Here is a 20,664-nt window from a genome sequence, read left to right on the forward strand (position 1 = left end):
GGCCACCGAAGTGGGGCACGCAAACTTAACCACTCGGCCACGGGGCCGGCCCTTTTAAATGGCACAATCCATTGATTTTTAGTATATTCACTGTGTTATGCAATCATCAATACTATCTAATTTCAGGACGTTTTCACCACCCCCAAAAGAAATCCCTTATTCTTTAACAGCCACATACCCCCAATCCCCCTCTTCCCCTGGCCCCTGGCAACCACAATCTGCTTTCTGTCTCTATGGATCTGCCTATTCTGGACACTTCATATGAATGGAATCATATACTATGTGTCTTTTTGTGTCTGGCTTCTTTCATTCAGCATGTTTTCAAGGTCCATCCATCTTATAGCATGAGATAAGTTTGACAATGGATAGACTGATGGGTGAAGGTTAAATTCATTCATTCCACAAATATTTAATGAACGCCTATTGTGTGCCAGCCCTGAGGGCCCAGCCAGGAATAAAACCGACAATAAACCCTGCCCTGGAGGGTTTCTAGTGGGGGAGCGGAGACAGTAAACCAAATGCATAAATTATTTAGAGTATTAGACAGTGGCAAGAGCTACTGTGAAGCGTAAAGCAGGAAGTGGGGTGAAGAGAGAAGGGATGTGAGTTTAAATAGAGGGGTCTGTGAAGGCCTCACCGTGGGGTGAACGCAGGGCCCGATCGAGCTAAGACTGGAAGGAGGTGAGGGAGCGAAGATGCCATGGCGATGCCCCTCCCAGGACTCAGGTCCCCGCAAGCTTGTCCGTCCCCTCGGCCGGGACCTTGCCTGTCCGTCCACGCTGTGTCGCCGCGCCTGGGACGGCGGGAGACACCAGCAGGTACTTGGCGATGCGCGCTGGGGCATGCCCCTGCCGGGCGGGACGGGGCCGTCGTGGGGCGCGAGCCGACGGGGTTCACCCTGCGCCCCTCGGCCCGCAAGGCGCAGGCCCCGCCCCGGCGCCACGGAGCCCCCGCCTCCCGGCCGCCGCCATTGGCCGCGCGCGCCTCCGCCCTCGGCCTCGCACTTCCTGGCGGAGCCATGGCCGCGCACCCGGCCGGCCCCGGGGCCCCGGCGCCCGCGCCCCGCCGCCCTACCCGCCGCGCCCGTCCGGCCCCTCCGCCGGGGCCCCCAGCGCCGCGCCGCTAGCGCGCCCTGCAGGTGGGCCTCCGCGCCCCGGCCCCGCGCCCGGGACCCCCGCACGCCCTGCAGGTGGGCCTCCGCGCCCCGGGCCCCCGCGCGCCGTGCAGGTGGGCCTCCGCGCCCCCGCCCGGGACCCCCCGCGCGCCCTGCAGGTGGGCCTCCGCGCCCCGGGCCCCCGCGCGCCCTGCAGGTGGGCCTCCGCGCCCCGGGCCCCCGCGCGCCCTGCAGGTGGGCCTCCGCGCCCTGGGCCCCCGCGCGCTCTCCGGGCGCCAGCTTGCCCCGAGCGTCCGGCCGCGTCCCTCCGAGCCGCCCCGCAGGTGCCCGCGCGGCCAGGGGAGGTGTCCGGGCGCAGCCCCCGCCGCTCCTCGCCGCCGTCTCGAGCTGCCCGGCGGCCGTTGCGCCGGCGGTTCCGCCAGGGGCTGCCGGGTCCGAGCGAGCGACAGCGGCGTCTCCGGAGACCCAGCCGGCCAGCCCCGGGACGGGTGAGTGCTGCGGGCCCCGTGTCCGTCTGGGCACCGTTGTGTTTCCCCGAGCGCGGAGCTCGGGCGGGTTCGGGGTCGAAGCCTGGGGGAGGAGGAGGAGAGGAGCTCTCTGGGGACCCTCCTGTCCGGACGCGGCCTCGGTTCCCGCGTTTACTCAAAGACTCTTTCCGCGCACAGGCCCTGGGGATGGCCGTGACCCCCTCACCTGCTCCCGGGCAGCACAGGAGGCAGCTGACGCCCAACACTCCCGTGGAACTCGGCCCCAAACCACTTGCCCGGAGACAAAAGGGCGCCTCCGCCAGAGAAAACTCTCTCTAGAAATCTTGGCCTAGAAAAGACAGCCTTGAGCCCCGAGGGCCGACTGAGCCCTGGCTGGCTGCCCGCGGGGGTGGAGAGAGGGGCCAGCTGCTCGCTGTTGTGTGACCTTGGGTGGGCCCCTCTGCCGCCGGAGCCCGGGTGTCAGAAGTGATGGTGGCACCTGTCTCAGAGGGTGAAGGGGAAGCAAGGACGTCAGGGCTGTGCAGCAGGCAGGGCATGAATGCTGTTTTCCTTCCCTTCCCCGAGGGGGCACTTGGGACAGGGCTGGGGTACAACTGGTCTTTGTCACAAAGTTGCTAGTTTGTCAAGAGAAATCTAGTTGTCCCTTCCTTCCCCCGGGAGCTGGACAGGATGGAGTGTGCCCGAATTTATTGCTCCCGTGGGAATGCTGTCTCCAGTTTTGAAACAGTAATGACTTTTTGTCACGTTGTTCCTTATTAGCAAAGCCTGTTTGTTCAATAGGTAACAAATTGATCTTCTGATCTCAGCTAGGGGGTGGGACATTCCTCCTTAAACCTGCAGTCCCAGGATATGACTTGTGCCCCTGTTGCTGGCCTCGACCTTCCTCTGTGTGCTCCCCCACAGCCTGACTTGATGCTTGGCATTTGAAAGCCGGAAGAAAGCTTAACATCTGATACACCAGCCCATTGCATAGATGCCACCGTGAGGTCTAGAAAGGGTAACATGTTTGTTCAAGTTTATACCAAATATTCCAGATGGGGCGTAAAACCCATCAGAGGTTTCCTGCCTGCGGGCTTTTTTATTTTTAAGGCCGGGCAGACAAGCCGAGGGGTCGAGAGCGCAGAAGCCACCCGGGGTTGGAATCCCAGCGCTGCCGCGTCTTCCTAACTAGGGGACGCTGGGCAAGTTACTTCCCCTCGCGGCTGTCAGCTTCCTCCTCCGTAAACAGGATGATGATAGTGCTGGCCTCATGGAGTTGTTGTGGGGATTAAGTCAGTTAAGACACAGGAAAGCCCTTCAGACAGTGCCGTTTGTCTAGAACGTTCTGTACTGGGTAGACATCAGTGCACCACATCCTTCCCTTCATCATGGTATTTAGAAAGTAAGATAGTCTCAAAGAAGACTGGGCCCCCCAGCAGCAGAGCATCACGGTGAGGGGCCCAGCTTTGATTCCTGGCCACTGGCCAGCTTTGTGTCCTTGAGCTCAACATCCTCATCTGTAAAATGGGATCAGTGACATCAGCCTGTGGGGCTAGCTCGTGAGGGTCCTTTAGCTTGGATCCAGGGTTGCAGTCTGGGCTCTGAAATGATAACCATCGTCCTTAGAACCTTGATCTGGCCCAAAGGCCTCGTTGAGATCAAGCATCAAAAAGTAGGTATTTGTAGGAGGTGGGCTAAGAGACATGAGGTCGGCTTTTAGGTGACAGAGGAACACTTGTTAAATGTTCTGATTCTAACGACTTGATGTTTTCAACTCACAGTGCAGAAGAGTTCTTTGTCGTATGCTGGTTTCCCTCCCTCTTTTCCTTCATGTGACTGTTTTTGCTCTTGTTGTCAGTGACATCTGCCAGCAGAGCCTGCAATTAATGAATGACCGCGAGTTGTTACTGCATAATCAGAAACCGTCTTCTTGTCGCAGGGCTGCAGCCCCTTTCGCGATGGAGGGAAGCCGGCAGACGCGAGTGTCTCGGCCATACAAGATCAGCGAGTCTTCAAAGGTCTGTGTGTGGTCGCCCACCCCCTGTGCATGTTGCCTCGGACGTGTGACGTTTTTCTGATGAGCTCATTCTTCACGTGCTGGCCGATTTTGTGTTCTTGGTGGCGCTGTTAGTCTCCTTAATGATGAGAAGAGATAGACATCGGGCCAGGAGTCAGAGAGAGCTGGGGCGCAAGGGAGGGTAGAGACACAGCTTGGCTCGTTTATTCTGCGCCTCAACCCCAAGAGGTGATGGGGCGGGATAAAGGCCGTGGGATTTCCGTCCACACTTGGGGGCTCCAAAGCTCCAAGGATGTGTCCGTTGAGCAGCCAGCGCCTGACCTTATGGCGGGGGTGATACGTTGTGTCCCTGGGTGTTAGAGGCCCAGAGTCCTTACTTTCTGGGACCCTGAGAGCCAGCAAGGGTGGGTTCCCCAGGGCCAGGCTACCAGCCTGTGTCGCACTGGCTGCATCAGAAGCTCCCTGAGAGAAGGTGTGGAGGAGCTGTCTCATTAGAAATACGTCTGCCGGGCGCCACCCCGGACCTGCTAAATTAAAATCTGAGAGCGGGCGCTGGAAACCTACACCTCGGGGGACTCAGAGCAGCGTCTGTCCCTGAAGCTGCTATAGATAAGGATCGGGGGACCGAATCGCGGAGTGGTCCCCGTTTACACCTGTCTCTTTATAAATATTAGTAACACCCTGTTTTCTTTAAAATTGGCCCCTTTTCGAGATTAAATTTTATGCTTACCTTAGATCATGCATTCTCAATGGGGCCGATATTGCCCCCAGGGGGGTGATGCTGGTTCGTGGGGGTGCAGAAAGAATTTTACTCTCTTTATGTCTAAAGCACGCTGTACATAGGTACTTGCCCAGACATACAGAACATATGTGGTGTTAAAAGTTCATGAGGGGCTATTAGGAAAAAATATCTTAAAAGAGGATTGGAAAAGAAGATTGAAAAATACCACTTTAGATGAAGGGGGTTGTGAGCAGCCTGTAGATTTGAGGGAAAAAAAAAGAGAGAATGGGATTCTACAGATGTGCATGAAAGAGAAATGGGATGTGATTTTCAGGAGAGCTTGGTTCTCCTGAGAAACGGTCTCCTGTTTCCATTCTAGTCACTGAGGAGGCTCTTGCCAAGCCCAGCTTTATCCGCCGTGAAGGCCCGCAGAGGTCTTGCTGCCGTCTCAAAGGGGCTTTGTTTCAGAGCTTGCCTGCAGAGACAGTGTAGCTTTCTAAGTTCGATAGCACTAGAAATCTTTGTCCCTTACAGCCAGATACTGCACTTGTTTCTTTCTGAATCAAAGGTTTTAGGAATAGGGTGCTCTCTCCCTTGGCTGATTATATTTAGGTTCCAAACATTTCCCTTTTTTCTTTCTTTCTTTCTTTTTTTTTTTTTTTTGCTGAGGAAGATTGGCCCTGAGCTAACATATGTTGCCAGTCTTCCTCTGTTTTTTGGATGTGGGATGCTGCCACAGCATGGCTTGATGAGTGGTGTGTCAGTCTGTGGCTGGGATCCGAACTCACAAACCCCAGGCCGCTGAATTAACCATTATGCCACCAGGCCAGCCCCAATTCCTAACTTTTTATATTAAAAAAGTGCCCAAATCATAAGTGTACCCTTATTTTCCATGTAGCCAGCACCCAAATAAATTAAAGAGCATTACCAACCCCTCCAGTCAAGAGAGCCATTCTCCCCGCTTCCAGCACCAGAGCTTTGCTGCCCTAAACTTGCTGTAAATGGACTCAGAGCGTGGTACCTGCTCCTGTCACTCCTCATTGCGCTTCTGAGCTCCACCCCACTTGCCACCCGTGGTGGGAACTTGTTCCTTCTCAGTGCGATGGAGTCTTCCATTGTGTGACGGCCCCTGTTGGTTCATCGGTTCTAAGATGGGTTGATCCATTTTGATGCTGCATTCTTTTTTCACATGAAATACCCCAGAACCTGCCGCCTCCTGTCCAGGGTTGGCACCTGAGTCCCTGCGCGTCTTCAGCCACCTTGCCTCTGAGTAAGGCACCAAAATAGGAAATGCGGGAATGAACAGGGTTAATACCATCAGAGAATGTTGGGGATCGGGGCTTCTCAGTTATGAGAAGTGCTGCCACTCCATTACTGACGTCCCTTTAAAATCGGGAACTCACACTTGTCTGCTTTTTGAAAGTTCTCATCTCTCTGGCTACAACTATCAAATAACCAGAAACGGGCTTGCCCGAGACCCCGGTAAAAAATGGAACGTGCCTGCTTAGCATGGAGACCCAGTTTTAGAAACAGCGGCAGGCTTTTTCTCTGCCCTGCCTCACGGGAGCAGATGGCTCCCTCGGCAGCTGTTGTCTGAGGCTTTCCCTGGTCCCTGCCCCCGGGCTTCTTTCCCTTTTTACTCCGCAGGCTGGGGTCATACGTGCCCCCCCTTTAAGTGTATAGTACCGACACACACACCAGCTTAGAGACAACCGGGGGCCCAGGGTGGGCAGACAGCCCACCTGACGCCCCTCACCTGCTTCTCCCAGGACACTAAGCCTTTCCTATCACTCTAGGGGTGCTGTGGTGCTTTTTAGTTCCCTTCCTTCAGTCCACACCCGAGAGGACCTCCGAGCCAGTGTGTGTCGGAGCCCAGACCATCCCTGCTTAATTAGAAACCAAAACCAGCCGGCCTGGCTCTCTCTGTGAGTAACCAGAACAGATGGAGATGCCCATGAGTGGGCCTGTGAGGAGCCACCCTGTGATGGAGGAGCACAGAGCCTGGCTCTCCCAACTTGGGAGGGAAGGAAGCTTCAGGTCACATCTGGTGTCCTCATGAGGACGTCGCCCGCGCCTGTAATACAGACGGAACGACTGACGTTGGAATTGGCCGGCCGAGGCAGGAGCGCAGGGGAATACAGTCCCCCGCTTACAAACATGTCGGAGGCAGTGAAGAGCACATCTGGAGGGGAAGAAAGAGATGAAAGCCACACCTGTAGGACGCATGTTGAGAAGTCACCTGTAAGAATTGCGGGACTCGTAAGCCAGTCGCACAGCTGCTCCCACCTGCTAACCAGGCCCTCACTCCCTCTTCCCTTCCTCCATTTCTGCTTTTCAGCCTTAACGCCTGGCCGGCCCTTTCCCTCAGTCGCCCCCACGTAGACCAGCTGCTTGCTGACAGTTCTGAATGGTCTGTTTTTCCCTCTGTTGAATTTTCCGATTTTCTGGCGAATGAATAAAGCGGTGTGCGGTTTCCTCAATGCCTCATGCGTGACTAGTCCTCCGAGACTTAGAAACTGTCGTCTCGGTCTGACGTGTCTGCATATCCTCAAAAGCACGTGGCGGGCGTGTAGCACTCCGTGAATGTCTGCCAACCTGAATTTATTGAGTTTAGTTCGGATTAATTATTCGTATTGATTGACTTGTTGATTCCAGGGGAGCATGGTGACTAAAGGTTTGGGTCTGGAATCAGACCTGTGTTCACATCTCAGCCCTGCCCCTCCGTCACTATTAGTCTCCGAACCTCAGTTTTCGTCTATGCACCCAACACAGAAGCACCAAGTACATAAAGCGACTATTAACAAACCTAAAAGATGATATTAATAATAACATAATAACAGGCGTTCCCGTGGAAGGTTTTTGTGCTGCTCGAAGGAAAGAGTGCACAGCATGGCGCACGGTACATGTACGCCCCCGAGAAGAGATGGCCTTCCTGCCTTTGACATTGAAGCTATTTCCTTTAGCCCTGGTGGTGGCTGGTGAAGCCACCTTTCTGAAAGACGGATGCCCAGAGCACCTTAGTCTGGATACATTGCTGAGTCTTCGGGACCTGCCACATCCCTCGACCGATCAGTAGAAATGAGGTCTCTGTAGCATGACCATGTGCCAAGCGCTTTCTAAGACACTGAGAAAGCCGTCTCCTCAGCACCAGCCTCGGTGGGCACCGACGATCACAACAGCTAACGTTTCTCCAGCTCATTGCCACGTCCTGTCTCATTAACTCCTTGAACCGGAGTGGTAAATACCCTCAGCCCCACTTGTGAGCCGAGGAATTCTCACCACTTACCCCAGACCGTCCAGCTCGTAGGTGGCAGATCTGGGATTCAAACCCAGAGTCTGTCCGACCTGGGAGGCTCTGCCCCAAGCAGCTTCTCCCCCAGCATTTTTCAAACCTGTTCGCTCGTGACCCACAATAAGAAAGATAGAGGGGGAGGGGGGGAAGAAAGAAAACTTAGGAATTCTATTTATAGAGAAGGAAGGAAGGAGAAGAGAGAGGGAAAGAGAGAAAGTTTTTAGGAATTGTGTTGATAAGGAAGGAAGGGAACCTGCGATACATACACACACAGAGAAACACCCTAATTTCCTGCGATGCACTGAGATTTCATCTCCTGTTCTCTTTCGTTCCACTGTATTTAAATGCCAGTCGTGATGCGCATTGGTTCCAGGACCCATGGCCGTGGGGCGGGTGGGCGTGCTCCCCTCCGCAGCCCGGTGCCCACAGAGCCCTGACGTGCACTCTCTGCCGCAGGTGTACCGCTGGGCCGACCACTCGAGCACCGTGCTGCAGCGGCTGAACGAGCAGCGCCTCCGCGGCCTGTTCTGCGACATCGTCCTGGTGGCCGACGAGCAGCGTGTGCCGGCGCACCGCAACCTGCTGGCCGTGTGCAGTGACTACTTCAACTCCATGTTCACCATTGGCATGCGCGAGGCTTTCCAGAAGGAGGTGGAGCTGATCGGCGCGTCCTACATCGGCCTCAAGGCCGTGGTGGACTTCCTGTACGGCGGGGAGCTGGCCCTGGACGGCGGCAACATCGACTACATCCTGGAGACGGCCCACCTGCTGCAGATCTGGACCGTGGTGGACTTCTGCTGCCAGTACCTGGAGCAGGAGGTGAGCGAGGACAACTACCTGTACCTCCAGGAGCTGGCCTCCATCTACAGCCTCAAGCGGCTCGACGCCTTCATCGACGGCTTCATCCTGAGCCACTTCGGCACGCTGTCCTTCACGCCCGACTTCCTGCAGAACATCTCCATGCAGAAGCTGTGCGTGTACCTGAGCAGCAGCGAGGTGCAGCGCGAGTGCGAGCACGACCTCCTGCAGGCCGCCCTGCAGTGGCTCACGCAGCAGCCCGAGCGCGAGGCGCACGCCTACCAGGTGCTGGAGAACATCCACTTCCCGCTCATCCCCAAGAACGACCTGCTGCACCGCGTCAAGCCGGCCGTGTGCTCGCTGCTGCCGCGGGAGGCCAACTGCGAGGGCTTCATCGAGGAGGCCGTGCGCTACCACAACAGCCTGGCGGCCCAGCCGGTCATGCAGACCAAGCGCACGGCGCTCCGCACCAACGAGGAGCGCCTGCTGTTTGTGGGCGGCGAGGTCTCGGAGCGGTGTCTGGAGCTCAGCGACGACACCTGCTACCTGGACGCCAAGAGCGAGCAGTGGGTCAAGGAGACGCCCCTGCCGGCCCGGCGGAGCCACCACTGTGTCGCCGTGCTGGGGGGGTTCATCTTCATCGCCGGTGGCAGCTTCTCACGGGACAACGGAGGGGATGCAGCGTCCAATCTTCTTTATAGGTATGACCCCCGCTGTAAACAGTGGATCAAGGTGAGACTAAAGCCAGATTATTTCTTTACTCTTGAGGGCTTTCCATCTCCTTAACCAAGCCTCGACTGCCCCTCCCTTCTCTCAGACCTTGAATTGGGGTCCCGCTTCTGAACGAGATGTGACGATAAACCGATGAGCCATGTAATTCCCACCCTCCCCCGCACCCAGACCCTGGCTCGGGGCCGTGAGGGCTGGCCGTCTGCCTCCTGCAGGGTCAGCCGTTGTCCAGAGCAGCGCTCTCCAATAGAACTTTCTGCGCCAATAGAAATATTCTACGTGTGCACTGCCCAGTACAGTAGCCACCAGCCAGATGTGGTGATTGAGCCCTTGAAATGTGGCCAGTGGGACGGAATTTTCTATTTTATTTCATTTTTAACTAGTTTACACTAGAGTGTAAATGGCCACACGAGACTAGTGACTACCATAATGGATAGCTCCCGTCTAGAGATTTGACCCACACTTCCAACAATCTTCCCGTCTTAGAATCTCCGCCAAGCTCCTCTTTTGGAAAGGTTTGGAGCTAGTTAAGGAAGCTACGATGTTCACGCCCGGTAGGAATTATGGCCCTCTGGCCAGTGTGGCGGCCTAATTCTGGGAAGAGTGTGGGTCTTCGTGTTAGACTTGACTTCACATCCCAACTTGGCTGAATCGCTGGGGATTTCAGACTGGTTCCTTGCCCTCTCTGAATTTCAGCTTCGCCTTCTGCAAATGGGTTGGGGGACATTGACCTTCCAGTGTCAGGGGGATTGTAGCTCACTTTGAGTGGCAAGCACCTGGGTAGGGAAGGCGTTCCCTTCTCCCACGGACACCTCTCCAGGCCCCCACCCACGAAAGCTGGTCTCAGTCTTCTTTTTTTTTTAATGAAAGTGTTACTTTATTATTTTTTTTCTTCTTCTTCTCCCCAAAGCCCCCCAGTGCATACTTGTATATTCTAGTTGTAGGTCCTTCTAGTTGTGGCATGTGGGATGCCACCTCAGCGTGGCCTGGTGGCGGTGCCAGGTCTGCGCCCAAGATCCGAACCAGTGAAACCCTGGGCTGACAAAGTGGAGCATGTGAACTTAACCTCGGCCACGGGGCCGGCCCCGGTCTCAGTCTTTATATTTACACCTCAGTGTTTTTACTTAACTCGGTGTTTTTCTGAGCTCAAAACTCAGAACAGATTCCAATGACCTTTCAGTTTTATTCTGAAAAATCTAAAACTAGGGGCCAGCCCGGTGGCGCAGCAGTTAAGTGCGCACGTTCCACTTCTCAGCGGCCCGGGGTTCACCGGTTCGGATCCCGGGTACAGACACGGCACCACTTGGCAAAAGCCATGCTGTGGCAGACGTCCCACGTATAAAGTAGAGGAAGATGGGCATGGATGTTAGCTCAGGGCCAGTCTTCCTCAGCAAGAAGAGGAGGATTGGCAGCAGTTAGCTCAGGGCTAATCTTCCTCAAAAAAAAAAAAATCTAAAACTACCCACCACGGTGCCCCTCTTGCCACCAGGAAGAGGCTCCCAGCCTTGGAGCCCATCCTCCAAAGTTTTTGTAGCAGTGGCAGCCTGAATGTAGGGTCTCCCTTGGGACTCCGTTTGTGTGTTCTGCTTGGGTTATTTAAAAAAAGAGTTGACTCTTCTGCTTTTTAATTTCCCGTTGAGTGCCACCTTCTGCCTGTTAACACAGCTGGCAATCAGTGTTAATTTAAAAAATATCTGAACGGGGGAGGGGGCGCGGCGAGAGGAAAGATGAATTTTTATTCCAGGAAACCACGAAATCAGCAATTGTGAACTGACTGTGTGTCCTGCAGAATTTGAGTCCACAAGGTCGGCCACGTGGCCAAACAAGTTTGGGGAACCATGTTCTCCATCCCTCTCTTGGGAGTTTGCGATGTCGGAGGGGTTCTTGGGGGCTCTGAGAAGTCCCACCTGAGAAACCCCTCTTTCTTCCAGTTTGACTCCCTTCCCCCAAACTCACCCAACCACCGCCTGGCCTTCCCGGGCCGCGTGTCCCCTAGAGCACCTCTGGGGACTCGGTGCAGATGTTGACGCTGTCCGGGATGGGGAAGGGAAGGTACGAGTGTCTCGCCTCCGCAGGTGGCCTCCATGAACCAGCGCCGCGTGGATTTCTACCTGGCCTCCGTGGACGACATGCTGGTGGCCGTCGGGGGCCGGAACGAGAATGGAGCTCTCTCTTCGGTTGAGACTTACAGCCCCAAGACCGACTCCTGGTCCTACGTGGCCGGCCTGCCAAGGTGATTGGGGCGTTTTGTGGCGGACTCTTCAAACATGGCAACTTGGGTTACGGTTCAGTGCGCGTCACCTCCTGGATGGCCCGGCCTCCAATTCCGGAAAGAATCTCCCCGCTTGTAAATAGCGGTCGGGAGACCCCGAGGGGCGGAGGGTCTGCTGGTGACACATCAGGGCTCCTGTTCTGGGCCGTCTGGGTGCACGTGTCAGCTCTGCCACTAGGCAAGCGTCCCTCAGTTTCCAAGTCGGTTTGCTTCCTGAGTCTCAGGGAGTATGAAGTTCAGACACTGAGGGCTTCACCTGAAATCTCTCTGAGTTTGGGCAGGAGTTTGTTCAGAGAGGTGGAGGCATCAGTACCAGATCTCTGACACCAGCATGCGTCTTCACCCCGCTCTCTCTGTTCCTCGTCTGTAAAGCAGGCACGCTGAGATCCCCTGCCCCAAGGGTTGTCAGGAGGAAGGACGGACCACTTAGGCGTCCCCACACAGCACCCAGCGCCCAGGAGATGCTCCAGGCCTCCGGGCCCTCCTCATTCTCTTCAGTCTCCCGGCGTTGAGGCGTGCGTTTGTTGAGCACTGATTACAGCACAGGTTTAGCAGAAAGGGCATGCCCTCCGTTTCACCGGCTCCCTGTCGATGAAGCTGCAAAGCGCCCTTTCTGAACCAGGCTCGTGTCAAGCGTGTTCAGGCATCTCGGGGACTTTGTCCCTGGGAGTTAGGAGACTGTAGGGGGTAAGCCTTTGGGTGTGAACCCCAGCTCCTCCAGGCCCCTGTCACTTTGATGGAGGTCCCCAGACGCCCGGGGAGTAACACCGGGCACCTGTGATCAGACAATCTGACATCCATGATCGTAGCTGCTGATTACTACCTGCCACCTCCAGGCCGGGTGCTTCATGTGACGAGTCCCTGGACATCTCAGTAACCTGTGGGGTGGAGGTTGGCGCCTGTCTAATTTATCGTCCAAGCCAGGATGAACAGGGCAGGTCGTGTGGTCTCCGTAGGGTTAGGGGCTTTATTTACTGTCCCGTTTTACAGAGGAAGAAGTGAGGCCTGATAACAGTGCTGAGAGCGTCTGCTGCCGTTGTCTCTGTGGGCTGCTGTGTGCTTCGTGCACCTCTAAGCCTGCAACCACCTGATTACTGCTTTTTCTTTCTCAGTGGGCCTTCGGTGTACAGAGTTGGAATAAACATAATCCACGAGGCTGTCCTCCTTACTGCATGCAGGCCCCACATTTATTTCATTGACTTACACTTTGTTCATTCATTGACCTGTTTGTATAACGGGACCGCCGTGAACCCACAGCCCAGCCTGGGAGCCAGGACGCTGAGCGGTGCTCCCGTCTCTCCGACGCTGGGTCACCCCAATCCTTTCTCTCCCATCCACCTGCCTCCTGCCGGGAGCCGCTGTCCTGAATTTTGTGACGTTGTTCCCTTTTTGTTTCACCTTCATGCTTCGTTTTGTGTTTTTCTTCTTTGTCTTTATAGAGGCTTCATTTCTTAGAGCAATTCTAGGTGTACAGAAAATTGAGCGGAAAGTACAGAGTTCCCACGTGCCCTCTCCCCCAAGCACACACATTCTCTATTTTTGACATCTTGCCATAGTGCATAGCGCAATACATTTGTTCCAACTGATGCCCCAGAGTTGACACACTGTCATTAACTAAGGCCCACGGTGTGCTTTAGGGTTCCTTCTGTGTTGTACATTCCGTGGTTTCGACAAATGTATAATGTCCTGTGTCTCCCATCACGGTAGCGGACAGAATAGTTTCCCCACTGTAAGAATTCCGTGTGTTCTGCGCACTCCTCCCTGCCCACCGTAGTCCCAACCGCTGGCAGCCGCTGGTCCGTTACTGTCCCCATCATCTCGACTTTTCCCAAATGTCACGTAGTTGGAATTGCACTCGATTTCCCTTCCCCGTCAGGTGTGTAATCTGATCGGGTCCATATTTGTGCCTTGATAGCACGTTGTTGTTTTCAGTTTTTACAGGAAGGATCACAGTCTTGTGATTATCTGCTCTTCTTTTTTTTTTTTTCAGTATTTTTTTTTCCTTGCTTCGTCTCCCCCAACCCCCCCAGTACATAGTTGCACATTTGTAGCTGTGGGTCCTTCTAGTTGTGGCATGTGGGACGCCACCTCAATGTGGCTTGATGAATGGTGCCATGTCCGCGCCCAGGATCTGAACTGGCAAAACCCTGGGCCACCGAAGGCGGAGCGCACAAACTTAACCACTCGGCCACGGGGCGGCCCCTTATCCGCTCTTCTCAGATGGGGAAACAGAGGGGCCGAGCTGGGGTTCTCACCCAGCGGTCTGCCTGCTTCTTCCTGTCCAGCGACAGCTGCCTTCTGTGACGTGTGCACGGGGTCCCTGCTCCCTGTGTTATACTCTCAAATCCTCACTGCCCCCGCCTTCCCCCCCCACGGGCAGGTTGTCCCCATTTTGTAGAGGAGAAGACAGAGGCCCCAGCTCGTGGAGGTTCAGCCCGGCAAGGCGCTGAGCTCCCTCTCCGTCTCCGTCCGTCCATCCGTCTGTCTGTCTCTCCGCAGGTTCACGTACGGCCACGCGGGCACCATCTACAAAGACTTTGTGTACATCTCGGGGGGCCACGACTACCAGATCGGCCCCTACCGCAAGAACCTGCTGTGCTACGACCACCGGACGGACGTGTGGGAGGAGCGGCGGCCCATGACCACGGCGCGCGGCTGGCACAGCATGTGCAGCCTGGAGGACAGCATCTACTCCATCGGGGGCAGCGACGACAGCATCGAGTCCATGGAACGCTTCGACGTGCTGGGCGTCGAGGCCTACAGCCCGCAGTGCAACCAGTGGACCCGCGTGGCGCCGCTGCTGCACGCCAACAGCGAGTCGGGCGTGGCCGTGTGGGAGGGCCGCATCTACATCCTGGGCGGCTACAGCTGGGAGAACACGGCCTTCTCCAAGACGGTGCAGGTGTACGACCGCGAGAAGGACAGGTGGAGCCGAGGCACCGACCTGCCCAAGGCCATCGCCGGCGTGTCGGCCTGCGTGTGCGCCCTGAAGCCGCGGCTGGAGGACAAGAAGAAGAAGGGCAAGGGCAAGAGGCCCCAGGACCGGGGCCAGTGACCCCGCCTGCGCCTGGCCGCGACCCCGACCTCGTCCCCACCGCCGGCTCCCAGAGTGTCTGTAGACCAGCAGCGCCTTCGTAGAACCCTGGAACCGCCCCGTACTTCTTAGCAGCTTTTTTTACTTTTATGATTCTTGGTATTTCTATGATATCACAGTAACCGATTAAATCTTCTATATAACTTTACATATTATCTTGCTCGAGTAGTTAAACCTGGGCCCAGGCAGGAGCTGTCCCCTTCTGTCTGTGCAGCCTTCTTGCCACATTACGAGTCCCCGTGGGTGCCCCCAGCCGTCCCCCGGAGAGTAGCTGGCACACAGGGGTCACGCCGAAATTTTCGTGGTGAAACCAGAGGCTTCGGTGGGACGTTTTGGACCCTCTAGTCCTTGCCTCCCCAAACCTGGCTGAGCTTTTAAAAATACAGATTCTTGGGCCCCATCTCAGAATGATCACGTCTAAAACTACCCGGAGCGAAGGGGTGTCGCATGGGGGGTGCCTGGAAATTGTGTTTTAACGTGTTCCTGGAAGGGCTGAGCAGCAGCCGCCTCTGGGAACCGCTGCGAGGTCAAGCGCATTCATTCTATGAGTGCAACACAGAGACTCTGAGAGGGTGAGTGAGTGACCAAGGGTCACCAGCTCGCTGGACAGGCTGGCCCAGGACTTCTCACCAGGGGCGTGTTCCCGCTCCTTGTTTCTGAATAGTCCCCCTTTCCCTGGTTAGTGATCTTCCCGAATTCTAAAAGGGTATAGGTAATCAAGGAGGGAAGGAAAAAAGCCCTGAAGCTTTTTATAAACATTATTCTGTGATTTGTGCTTTTTTTTTTTACTTTGTCTCTTTTTTTTTTCTGAATCCACCGTTTCTTTTATTACCGACATCCTTGAGCACCACCCCCACCAAATCTGCATTTATTTCTCAGGAAAGGAAAAGGGAGCACCCTAGCATTTGCCCTTCTTTTCTGTGACTGCAGCTCTGAGAAACCATTGAAAGCTCCTGCACGAATGAGCAGGTGTTGATGCCTAAGGGGCTGTGAGCGTCTCCCCGAGCCGAAGCGACGGATCCTGGTCTCAGACGTGAAGTAGTCTGTGCAGCTGGGCAAATTCTGTGACGAGTCTCGAGCTGTTTGCTCATTCATTAAGCGACAGGGGTAGATGAAATACTCGCCAGACTCCCCCTCCCAGGGGTCAGGCCCCTTCAGTCTTATAAGCTGTTGAACTACGTTCAGCTCCTGAGATGCGCAGCCGCCCAGCGCTGATTCCGCAGTTACCGGAGCAGGCATTGAGAGCGTGCCCTGGAAGGAGCATGGGGACTCCTGCCCGAGCCACTGTGTGACAGGAGGGTGACAGGAGGAGAGGGTGAGATGGGCGGTACCCGTGAGCCGAGGGGGACGTTATTGCTCTGTGCCTTGGCTGAGGTCTGAGTACAGAGATGAGGACAATTCAGGATTTATTAGCATTGATACTAGAACCCGTTAACTTAGTTTCTTTTTTTGTCTCTTCACTGTACTTCCTTTCTTTTTCCTTCAAGGTTTACTGTGTTTTAGATTGGCCTGTTTCTATAGTAACCAGGAAACCTCGGAGCGACTTGGGTGTCGAAAGCTTCGGTACCCACAGTATTGCCCTCCAGTGCGAGCTGGGTGAGCCGTCTGCGCATTTAGCTAGCTCCCTGCATATGGAAGTCCCTAGAGGCTTACAGACTGTTGAGAGGTTCTGCAAGGCACGCACTAGAACCAAAAAACTGTACGCTCTTCTCAGAGCTCCCCAACGCTTGTGTGTGTTCAAGGCTCTGAGAAGTCCTGCATTAACTATGAACTTTCCATCGACCCAGCGTCTCCACCTGGAACGCTTCTTTGTCTCACACCTGGTCCTGCCCTCCACAAAGCGTGTTTTGCAGAACTTCCACCAACTTTGAGATGGCTTGCCCCCTTCTTGTTGCAGGAAAGGTTTCGTCACTTGAAGACCCGTTATGAGGCATGGAACCTGTGTGGTCTCTTCTCAGCTCAGCCCGGGTCAAGAACAAAGAGGTGGTCGTTCAGCCAGAATCCAGGGGCAGGTGGGGAGGAGCGCATAGGACGGCGCTGTGCGTGCTGTGGGGAGAGAGATGGCTTGGACCTTGAGAGGACAGCCATCAATTTTCAGCCTAAGCCAACTGTTTTATTTTTGACGACCACGGTGCGTCCCAGGAAAAGGGTGCGGTGCTGGCCTCTGTGCTGGTTTTCTTGTGCCTCGTGAGTTATGTACGATGTCCCGCCCCTAATATTTTGTGATGTCTCTCCTGCCGCTGGGAAGGCAGCTCATGATCCACTTGGCTTAGAATCTGATATTCTCGGGGTTGGGAGGGTTCCTTTAGAGGCAGGGTGGATAAGTAAGTTTCCGCTTGTGAACCAGTTTCCAAAAACTGGTGGCTCCATTGTGCTCAGAAAGGTTTCCCAGCTTGTTGGGGTCGACGGGAAGGAACACCATGACCAATGGGGAGTGTCTGCCTGGTCGCAGGAAAGCACAGAGGGGGTCCCATGGCAGCTTTTTGCTATCCGTGTTTTTAAGGTGGAAATCACTCCGCTGTGCAGTCCAACTAAGAAAGGAAGAAAGTGGCTTTTAACTCAGATGGCCAGAGCTTGGGGATGCACTTAGGCAGGTGGCCGTCTGAACTGGAGAATCACGATGGTGTGGCTTCAAAGCAAAGTGCCGCAAGCCCGGGCCGTGGCAGTGTGCAACTGGCAGGGCTCCCAGCTGTCCTGCTTGAACTTTGAGAACATCCGCGTCGTTCTTTTAATCTTTGCAAATAAGCATGGCGGGCTTTTATTCAGGTTTTGGGTTTTTTCTCACTTTTAAAGAATTAGAGTTTTAACTTCCTGTTGGTTGTACATTTTGGGTTTGGTCATCCCCCAGGTCGGAACCCAGTTTGCTTAAGACATAAAACAAAAGGACAGAAGGGAAGGAGAGAGAAAAGCTGAAGAGCCCTTGCTACTCCCAGTGGTCTTTCTGCTGTGCGAGATACGCAGAGATTGTCTTTGCAGCCTGCTGGTACATGGGGCCCAAACGGTGTTTTTAACATTCTGGCATTCTGGAAAGACCTCCCGGAAGGACTTCTAGTTCTTGATCTGAGCAGGAAACCTCATGTGTGTATTTATACTCTCAGTGCCCCCCGGCCCCTGGCTGATAAGGTGACCTCACGGTGATGCAGTAGGAGCCCCAGAAGCCGACCCTAAGGGGTGTCAGTGTCAGTGGGAACCCAAACACCAAAGCGGAGCGGAGCCCCTCCTCAGGTCCAGGGTCCCACCCCATGAGTTCAGGTGAGTTGACCTGTGGTTCGAAGTACCTGGTCGCTAAGCCAGCAGTGAGCTTTCGGTGGTCTGCAGCAATGTGGGAAGTGAGGGGACCCTCCCACACCTGCCGCCCTTGTAGCATTGTCAGCCTTCATCTTGACCCTGGTCCTCCGTGGCGTGCGGGCAGCACCAGCCTGAGCAGCGAGCGCCTCACAGGCTCTTGGCTCCAATCTCAGATGGCTGTTCCCAAACCTGGAGGGGCAGTTCTGACCGTGGCCTGCCTGGACATCCTCACCGTCTCTGGATTCTGAGTGTCTTCCCAGGAGGGCAGGGGTGGGGGCCCAGCCTCCAGGACGAGCCTCTGGAGGGACAGGGCAGCTCCACGGCGACTCAGAGATCCTGCCCTGTGCGTCTGCCAAGCCTGGCAGTTTTTAAAGTTTTTTGAAATGTTTTGATACTTTTTGATACATTTACTAATGACAATTTTGTAGGTTGTCTGCTGGGGTTTTCCACCTCACCCCCTACCCCCAACCCCCTTGAGCTTGCACTAGACAGCAAATGTCCTGTGGTCAGCACCAGGATCTCGGCCACCTCGTGTGGCTATCTTGGATCTTGCTCTCCTCCGTGGCTGCAATCTGACACAACGCTTGCGTTTTGTAAGGTCCCACGTGGCCGCTGACTGGGACCATCTTAGGCCCCCAACTGAGCAAGAGGGCACTGATTTGCCATGAGGACACTGACTCCCTTAAGATGGTCTGCCATTCTTCCGAAGCTCCTACCTCAGCAGTGTGCACAGGGTCAAGAAGATCCCTGAGAACTGATCCACATACCACCTTTCTCATGTGGGTCCTTTCTTGACCCAGGGCATGGCTGGGGTCCTGAGCCTCTCCCGTCCACCCCTTCTTTTAAAGACATTTTAACATGAAATCCACAAAAGCTGTAACAGTGAACTGACCTGCTGTTTATGGAATCATTGTCCTCAGCTCTGGAGCTTGTCCTCTTCTGTTCTTTCCTTTTTTTCTTACGTGGATGGAATCTGTAGCTTCTGAGGTCATTTGGGGTCTCAAGAAATTGTCTTTTGGTTGCCTTAGTTAAAAGAGTTGAATGAATGTACACATTTTGCTGGTGGAGGGGGGCAGATGGGGTAAACACTTTTATGTCAGTTTTCTTTGAAAAAAGGAACTCCATTTTTTCAAAGTTACTTGAAGCCGTCTTTACAGGTTTGCTTGCAATGGAGGGAAAAGTCAAGTCCCTGGATCAATAAGTTCATTGTCACCACCAGCCCCCTTTGAAAATTAGTAAGATATTTGACAATGACATAATTCAGTGGGTATGTGCCGGCTACTAATGTTACTGAAATCTGTAACTGTACCTGTGTGTATTTAATTTGTTGCTTTTGTATTTGTAATTTTATGGCACTCGAAGCTTTTCTATGTCTTACCTCTTTTTAATTAATTTTCTGCACGTTGATTTTTTTTTCTTTGTTTTTAATTCCACACAGAGTATTCAGTTCTTGAAACACATTAAAATGATTTGCCTGCTAGGGGATATTTCATTTTATAATGACACTCCGAGTCTTGTGTGGTTATTGTCGTGATCTTCAGTCCTATTTTCTCTGCCCGAATGAAAAAGAGCCCCTGGCATGTGGAACCCAAATATCATTTGGAAATTAACCAGCCTGCCTGTTGGTGTTGTGAGAGGCTGGGCCGTTTCAAGTCTGCTTTCATTGTGCTTCTAATTACTGTATTTTGCCAGGAATTTCATTCAGATCCTTGATCACAGCACTGAGTCCTGTGACCTGAAATGAAACTGTTTGCCGCAATTTGTGTCCACTGGGGTAATTTGCTTGGGGGAAAAAAAAAATAGAAACCAGAGGAAACACAGCTTATGACCAGGAATTTATTATCTGTGTCAGAAAGATACAATAACATTTCTATAAGAACAGAGTCTGCTTTATTTCCCTTAGGGCCCGAGAAGAGGATGATGGCTCCCTGCCCTGCTGGGCTTCCACCAGGCCGCCAGGAGTCAAGCCCAGTCACGGCTGGAGCCTCTTCCCTGAATCTTTAGCAATTCAGCTTTGGGGGGATGATGGGCGGTGCCTGCTGTGCCCATCACACCTGGAAACTGGATTTGAATTTGCCTCTGAGCCAATGAGCTGCCCCGGACACCGGCTGCCAGATGCTAAGTTCACCTGGATTCTTCCATTTCAACCTCAGAAGCATCCTGGGTTAGAAATGATACTCTTGCCATTTTCCAGATGAAGCTCCCACAGCTCGGGGCGACCCTCCGACCCGAGCTGCATCCCCTGCCCACCCGGCCGGTCGTGGATGGCTTGGTCGGGTTCCCGTGAATGCAGAACTTGAGGCCTTGAGGGCAGGTGGTTTGTCTGGGGAGGTGGTCCCCAGGAAGCCAGAGCCAGACACGGATGGCGGAAAAGCTGAGGAGAAGCTGCTTTGTCCATGGCTGAGTAGTAAGTCACCCCCAAGCAGTGGCTTCAAACAATAATAATAATTTTTGCTGACAAATCTGGGGTGGACCGGGCTCAGCTCAGCAGCTCTCACCCTGGTCTCCCCTACGGTCGTGGTCAGGCGCTGGTTCCTGCAGGCTCGCGGCCACGGGTCCTGGGGGGGGGGGGGGGCCCATCCCCCAGCCCCCTCTCTCCGTCCCCCCATCTCTCCCTCTGTCTCTCTCCCCTCCCTCCCTCCTCTCCTCTTTAGCCTCTCTCTCTCTTTCTGGTCTCTCCACCCAAACTTCTCACATGGCAGCCAGAAGCTCCCAGAGTGAGTGTCCCAAGTGTGGGTGGCAGCAACCACATGGCCTTTTCTAAGGCAACCTGGGAAGCCGTGGAGCATCCCTTTGCTGCATCCAGCTCCCTGAGGCCACCACGAAGGCCTCCCAGGTTGGCAGGGGCAGAGACAGAGATGGCACCTCTTGC

The 20,664-nt window shown here is 54.5% G+C and overlaps 1 protein-coding gene across 3 annotated transcripts; it reads left to right on the forward strand.

Annotated features, from left to right (window-relative positions):
- Positions 1–219: 219 nt before the first annotated feature.
- Positions 220–19,297, forward strand: KLHL36 (kelch like family member 36). Of its 3 annotated transcripts, none has more exons than XM_070500294.1 (6): positions 220–1,138; positions 1,273–1,602; positions 3,440–3,599; positions 8,068–9,141; positions 11,214–11,371; positions 13,910–19,297. In XM_070500294.1, exons 1-6 carry the CDS (start codon positions 696–698, stop codon positions 14,463–14,465), a joined length of 2,721 nt encoding a protein of 906 aa, XP_070356395.1. In that variant the 5' UTR covers positions 220–695; the 3' UTR covers positions 14,466–19,297. The 3 variants fall into 3 exon arrangements, with proteins under 3 accessions (XP_070356395.1, XP_070356396.1, XP_014695639.1); XM_070500295.1 differs by having other exon boundaries at positions 222–1,138; positions 3,521–3,599; XM_014840153.3 differs by lacking the exon at positions 220–1,138 and having other exon boundaries at positions 1,260–1,602; positions 3,521–3,599.
- Positions 19,298–20,664: the final 1,367 nt, after the last annotated feature.

The sequence above is a fragment of the Equus asinus genome, chromosome 28, assembly GCF_041296235.1.
Source record: "Equus asinus isolate D_3611 breed Donkey chromosome 28, EquAss-T2T_v2, whole genome shotgun sequence".
NCBI lineage: Eukaryota > Metazoa > Chordata > Mammalia > Perissodactyla > Equidae > Equus > Equus asinus.